At 47.3% G+C, this 6185-nt stretch overlaps 4 protein-coding genes across 4 annotated transcripts; all 4 read left to right on the forward strand.

Annotated features, from left to right (window-relative positions):
• The first annotated feature begins 606 nt into the window (after positions 1 to 606).
• On the forward strand, positions 607 to 1461 carry LOC131680160 (uncharacterized). The gene has a single exon (XM_058960882.1). It carries the CDS (start codon positions 607 to 609, stop codon positions 1459 to 1461), a length of 855 nt encoding a protein of 284 aa, XP_058816865.1.
• Positions 1462 to 2772: 1311 nt separating this feature from the next.
• On the forward strand, positions 2773 to 3300 carry LOC131680161 (uncharacterized). Its single transcript, XM_058960883.1, has one exon. The coding sequence runs from the start codon at positions 2773 to 2775 to the stop codon at positions 3298 to 3300; it is 528 nt and encodes a 175-aa protein (XP_058816866.1).
• Positions 3301 to 4046: 746 nt separating this feature from the next.
• On the forward strand, positions 4047 to 4460 carry LOC131680162 (uncharacterized). The gene has a single exon (XM_058960885.1). It carries the CDS (start codon positions 4047 to 4049, stop codon positions 4458 to 4460), a length of 414 nt encoding a protein of 137 aa, XP_058816868.1.
• A 396-nt stretch (positions 4461 to 4856) lies between these two features.
• LOC131680163 (uncharacterized) lies at positions 4857 to 5459 on the forward strand. The gene has a single exon (XM_058960886.1). The coding sequence runs from the start codon at positions 4857 to 4859 to the stop codon at positions 5457 to 5459; it is 603 nt and encodes a 200-aa protein (XP_058816869.1).
• The last annotated feature ends 726 nt before the right edge of the window (positions 5460 to 6185 follow it).

A 6185-nucleotide genomic window follows, 5' to 3' on the forward strand; every position in this document is an offset into this window, starting at 1 on the left:
CAAGGATCAACTAAGCCAATCGACTACGCTATGAGCAACTCAAGGACACCCGTGGTACGAGGAGGAGGCGCCGCGATTGTTTTGCTCAGGTAAATTTACAATTAGTGTACTACCGAAGCTAGGCATTCAGAAATACACCATTTTAATTTTGAATTGATCCTCTTCGTGTTACCACTACTATTGCTGAGCCCTGTTTGCCTATTCGGCACAAATAAGTCTTCGAACTGGTGATTTTGCAACATTTTTGGAATATTTCACCGTTTTTTTGCATTTGGTCGGAACTTATCAAACAATTGGTGCCGTTATTGGTTTGTGTGGTGAGTTGCACGGTATATGCCCGGCCGAAGCCGGAGGTTTTCGATTACTACACCACGTTCTTTCCTCTTCGCTCCACTTGTTTGCTGATTTGCGAGTTTTAATATCCTTGGAGGATTTGGTGTGACGTCACGACGTTGTGAAGACTGATTTATCTCACTGATAGGACTGGAGCGTCGCTATTTGTTCTGTCGGGTCAGTAGCTTCATGCAGTATATGCCTAGCGAAGCTAGGATTCTTCACAGATAACTACACCACGCCTCTCTCTTTCTGTTTACTGTGAAGTGCATGATGCCTGCGGCAAGTTCGTCTTCAAACAAAAAACCACCATCAATGCGGGCGTTGACGGCAAGGTTGAAGGAAATACAACTATCCTTCAGCGATATTTGGCGGTTTGTACAATCCTTCAAGGAGTCTAACACGGTTACTGATATCGAAGTACGCCTTGGTAAGTTGGAAGAATTGTGGGAAAGCTTCAGTGATACCTTTGTTGAAATCCTATCCCACGATGACTACAACGCCGAAGGATCGGCGTACGAGAAGGAGCGAATGGAATTCAGTGACAACTATTACGAGGTCAAGACCTTCTTAATGGACAAGGTCAAGGAGCTTCAGGAACCCCAGGTTTTGGAGCAGTCTCTTCGAGCAGGTGATGGTTTGCCGCATGGGACCTCAGACCACGTCCGCCTTCCCCAAATTAAACTTCAAATATTCAATGGTGACGTGGACGAATGGTTGAGCTTCCGGGACTTGTTCACTTCGCTTATACACTGGAAGGTGGACCTACCAGAGGTGGAGAAGTTCCACTATTTGAAGGGGTGTCTTCAAGGGGAGCCTAAAAGCTTGATCGACCCACTCCAAATCACCAAAGCCAATTATCAGGTGGCATGGGAAATGCTGTTGAGGCGATACAACAACAGCAAGCAATTGAAGAAGCGGCAGGTGCAGTCGCTTTTTAATCTACCTTCACTCTCTAAGGAATCAGTCACAGATCTCCACGTTCTCGTTGAAGGCTTCGAAAGAATCGTGCAGACTCTCGATCAGGTGATTCAACCGGCGGATTATAAGGACTTGCTGTTGGTCAACATTCTCACTGCTAGACTGGATCCGGTCACTCGACGGGGGTGGGAAGAGGTCTCCGCTTAAAAGGAGAATGATACGCTGGTAGATTTGTCGGATTTTTTGCGGCGTAGAATCCAGGTTTTAAATTGCTTACCGTCAAGAGCGGTTGACACTAGGGGTGTTCAACAGGCAGCGCAACAACTGAAGCCGAAACAGCAACCAGTGAGGACCAGCTATAGTTCGACCCAAGCGTCTGAGGGGCGCTGTGTATCCTGTTCAGCGGATCACCTACTGTACCAGTGTAGCGCTTTTCAAAAGACGGCCGTATTGGACAGAGATGCACTGTTGAAGGTTCATGCGCTCTGTCGGAATTGCTTCAGGGCAGGACACCAGGCAAGGGATTGCCAATCTAAATTCTCTTGTCGAAATTGTAAGGGTCGTCACCACACACTGGTCTGCTTTGCACACTGCTGAGAAATAAAAATTCTAAGGTTACAGCAGCTGCTGCGAGCAGTAAATCACCAATTTCCAAGGAACCAACTACCTCTACTTCAACCCAAGTGGCTAATGTGGCTGCAACTGATGTCCTGGTGTCTGGTGCGACTCACCAGTATTCTTCTAAGCTGTTACTGGCTACAGCAGTTGTTTTGATTGAGGACGAGAAAGGTAATCGACTTCCCGCTCGCGCCCTTCTGGATTCGGGCTCGGAAAGCAACTTCATTACGGAGCGGTTAAGTCAGCGGTTAAAGATATTTCGTGATCGTGTCGATATATCAGTCCTCGGAATTGGACAAACTGGAACCAAGGTTAAGCACAGGTTACGTGCGGTGATCCGGTCACGTATATCTTCATTTTCTCTAGAGTTGGGTTTATTAGTTCTACCCAAGGCTACGGTCAACCTTCCAACCTCTACTCACAACACGGATAGATGGATAATACCGGATGGGATTCAACTTACAGATCCTGCATTTTTCGAGTCTAGCGCAGTGGACCTCGTGCTCGGCATCGAATCCTTCTTCGACTTTTTTGAAACCGGTCGAAGAATTTCCATTGGGGAAGGCCTACCGACTCTCAACGAGTCCGTGTTTGGATGGGTTATATGCGGCGGCGTTTCGGTTTCAACCCAAGCCCTACACATTAATTGCAACGTATCTACATTGGATGGGCTTGACGAGTTGATGTCTCGCTTTTGGTCTTGTGAGGAGGTAGAATCTGGTAAGGCTCACTCACTGGAGAAGAAACGCTGCGAGGAGCTTTTTCTACGTCGCTTTACCCAAGAATGAAGACGTACTTTCACGGTTGGGCGAGTCAAGGGGCATCGCAATCCGACGACTTCAGGGAACAGAACGTAGGCTGGCAAGAGACTCATCACTACGGGATCAGTACGTTGCCTTCATGGAGGAATATCTAGCGCTGGGGCACATGAGTAAGGTCGACAATGTTTCTGCAGGATCAGTCAAACGGTGCTATCTACCGCACCACCCGGTGGTCAAGGAATCAAGCACTACCACCAAGGTTCGCGTGGTCTTCGATGCTTCTTGTAAGACCTCTTCGGGAGTATCGCTCAACGATGTGTTGCTGGTTGGGCCAGTGATACAGGAGGATCTACGATCAATAATCTTACGAAGTCGGACCAAACAGATCATGCTCGTGTCCGACGTGGAGAAAATGTTCCGGCAGATCAACGTAAGCCCACAAGATCGACCACTTCAGAGTATTCTTTGGCGTGCCACGCCAACAGACAAAATTGACACTTACGAGCTAAATACAGTTACGTATGGTACCAAACCAGCGTCATTTTTGGCTACCAGGACGATTCAACAGCTGGCTGTAGATGAGGAGAACCACTTTCCACTTGCTGCAAGGGCGAAGACACGTACATGGATGATGGCACTGGCGCAGACGAGGTCGATACAGCACTGAAGCTACGAAAGCAGCTGGAAACGATGATGTCAAGGGGAAGATTTCGATTACGAAAGTGGGCATCGAACTGCCCTTCAGTGCTAGAAGGTATTTTCGAGGAGGAGCTAGCAATGCGGACTTCGGATGGAATCGATTTGGACCCAGATCCGACAGTTAAAACCTTAGGATTGGCATGGATGCCAATCACGGATACGTTAAAGTTCCAATTCACGATTCCCACCCTGGACACTGCAACACCGCTAACTAAACGCTATGTGTTGTCTGTGATTGCCACTCTATTTGACCCTTTGGGGCTTTTGGGAGCTGCTGTTACGTCGGCGAAGGTTTTTATGCAGCTATTGTGGACGTTACGAGACGAAACCAATAACAGATTAGGTTGGGACCAGCCACTACCTCCAACGGTGGGTGAGTCCTGGAAAAGATACCACGAACAACTTCCGCTTTTCAACCAACTCCTGATTGATCGTTGCGTGATCATACCGGAAGCCTTGAAGATCGAGATTCTCGGATGCCTCGGAGAAAGCTTACGGTGCATGTCTGTACTTGAAGAGTCAGAATGCAAAAGGGGGGTTTAGAGTCCGACTGCTATCCTCCAAATCAAAGGTTGCTCCTCTGAAGTGCCAAACTATACCTAGACTGGAGCTCTGCGGTGCTCTTTTAGCAACCCAGCTATATGAGAAGGCCAAGCAATCGATTAGGATACCTACAAAAACCTTCTTCTGGACTGATTCGACATGTGTCTTACGATGGCTTCAAGCGACTACAACCAGATGGACTACCAAGAATATCTAGGAAAATTTTCATCGTATAGTGATCTCATTCGCCGTACTGCATACTGGTTGCGATTGATGAATCTTCTACGAGTACCAGCAAGGGATCGAAATTGCGCAGAATTTTTTACCACGGACGAATTGAGACAGGCGGAGAACACACTGATCCGTCGAGTGCAGAAAGAGGTCTTTGCAGATGAGTGGAAGGCTCTATCCAAGGGTACTGCAGTTTCACGGGGATCCCCGATACGTTGGTACAATCCATTTATTTCGAATGATGAGCTAATCAGACTTGGCGGACGATTGCGGCACTCTCTCGAATCGGAGAACACCAAACATCCAATCGCTTTACCAGCACAACACCAGTTTACTCGATTGATTTTACGATAATACCACGAGCGACTACTCCACGCTGGCCCGCAGTTGTTATTGGGAGTAGTCAGGCTCAAGTTTTGGCCATTGGGAGGTAGAAGTGTTGCAAGACACATTGTGCATAAATGCCAACGATTCTTTCGTTCAAAACCAACACTAGTTCAACAGTTTATGGGAGACCTACCAGCCTCACGAGTTACGGTGTCCCGCCCGTTTTCCCGTTCCGGAGTTGACTATTTTGGCCCTGTCTACATAAGGCCTGTTCCGCGACGAGCAGCAGTAAAGGCATACGTAGCCATTTTTATTTGCCTTAGCACCAAGGCTGTTCATTTGGAGCTCGTTACAGACCTTTCTACCAATCGGTTTCTTCAAGCACTGCGACGATTTGTGTCCAGGAGAGGACGATGCACGGACATGTATTCCGACAACGGAACCAACTTTGTCGGTGCGCGAAACCAATTGCAAGAGTTCCTCAAGATGCTAAAGAATCGCGATCACCATGATGCAGTGTCTAAGGAATGTGCGAAAGAAGGAATTCAATGGTACTTTAATCCGCCAAGCGCACCCCATTTCGGGGGCCTCTGGGAAGCTGCAGTTCGTTCGGCCAAGCATCACCTGCTAAGGGTAGTAGGTGAAACACCTGTGTCTCCAGAGGATTTCGTTACATTGCTGGCTCAGGTGGAAGGATGTCTGAATTCCCGACCTTTAACACCAATGTCTGACGATCCCAACGATCTAGAACCACTGACGCCAGCGCATTTTCTCATCGGTTCGTCTATCCATGCTATACCAGAACCAGATCTAGCTACGGTACCAGTGAATCGACTCAACCACTGGCAACTCATCCAATGCAAGCTGCAAGCCTTTTGGACTAGATGGCGTAGGGAATACCTCTGTCAGTTGCAAGCGAGGACGAAGCGATGGAAACCAGCAAGTTCCATTGAGGTGGGAAGGCTAGTAATCCTCAGGGAAGACAACCAACCTCCCATGAAATGGAAGATAGGAAGAATTTGCTAGGTTCATCCAGGTGCAGATGGAGTGGTGAGAGTAGTCACCCTAAGGACAGCCACAGGACTGCTTTCTCGACCGGTGGAAAAGATTTGCATCCTACCACTCTCGGATGAGGACACTGGACCCGATGCACCAAAAACGTCCAACTGAAACCCACCATTCCACTATCCCATCCCATCGAAGAGGATCCGTTTTTTCTTATCTTTTTCAGAAATTTGATGCATTTATAAAATAAAGGAGTTGTTTAAGTTACGCATGGTGTATTCCGGATTTTAAACCGAAAAACATTTACTGGTGGTTCCACGGTTGGTTGTTCCCCTGGAATAGGAACGAAATTTGGTTGTGCTGTGGCTGGGTTGCTGCAGTGCCCCTCGATGTTGGGAATTGGAATTCCTTCCAACGCTACCATTGCTCAGGACTATCGACGGATTGAAGGTAATTGGCCATCTCCCCAATACCATTCATAAAGGAACAATCATTAAAATTATGTCAATTTATGCTTTGCAAGATTTGAAATAACTTCGAAGTGTGGTCACGACACCCCTGTTATGTCATATACATTACCAACCCATCTGTTTCCATTATGCATTCGTCCTAATAAGGATGGTTTGTAGATAACTATGGTGATACAAGACTAGAATCTTTTGAAACGATTCAAACCTTGTCGACGATTTGTTTCTACTGCGTACATACATATGAACATTACCCTTTCGCAGCTCACACCGAATGTGT

The sequence above is a fragment of the Topomyia yanbarensis genome, chromosome 2 (assembly GCF_030247195.1).
Source record: "Topomyia yanbarensis strain Yona2022 chromosome 2, ASM3024719v1, whole genome shotgun sequence".
Lineage (NCBI taxonomy): Eukaryota > Metazoa > Arthropoda > Insecta > Diptera > Culicidae > Topomyia > Topomyia yanbarensis.

Bases quoted from the DNA above. Each gene is read 5' to 3' on its own strand.
- LOC131680160 (XM_058960882.1), top strand. From the start codon at position 607: ATGCCTGCGGCAAGTTCGTCTTCAAACAAAAAACCACCATCAATGCGG.
- LOC131680163 (XM_058960886.1), top strand. From the start codon at position 4,857: ATGTATTCCGACAACGGAACCAACTTTGTCGGTGCGCGAAACCAATTG.
- LOC131680162 (XM_058960885.1), top strand. From the start codon at position 4,047: ATGGCTTCAAGCGACTACAACCAGATGGACTACCAAGAATATCTAGGA.
- LOC131680161 (XM_058960883.1), top strand. From the start codon at position 2,773: ATGGAGGAATATCTAGCGCTGGGGCACATGAGTAAGGTCGACAATGTT.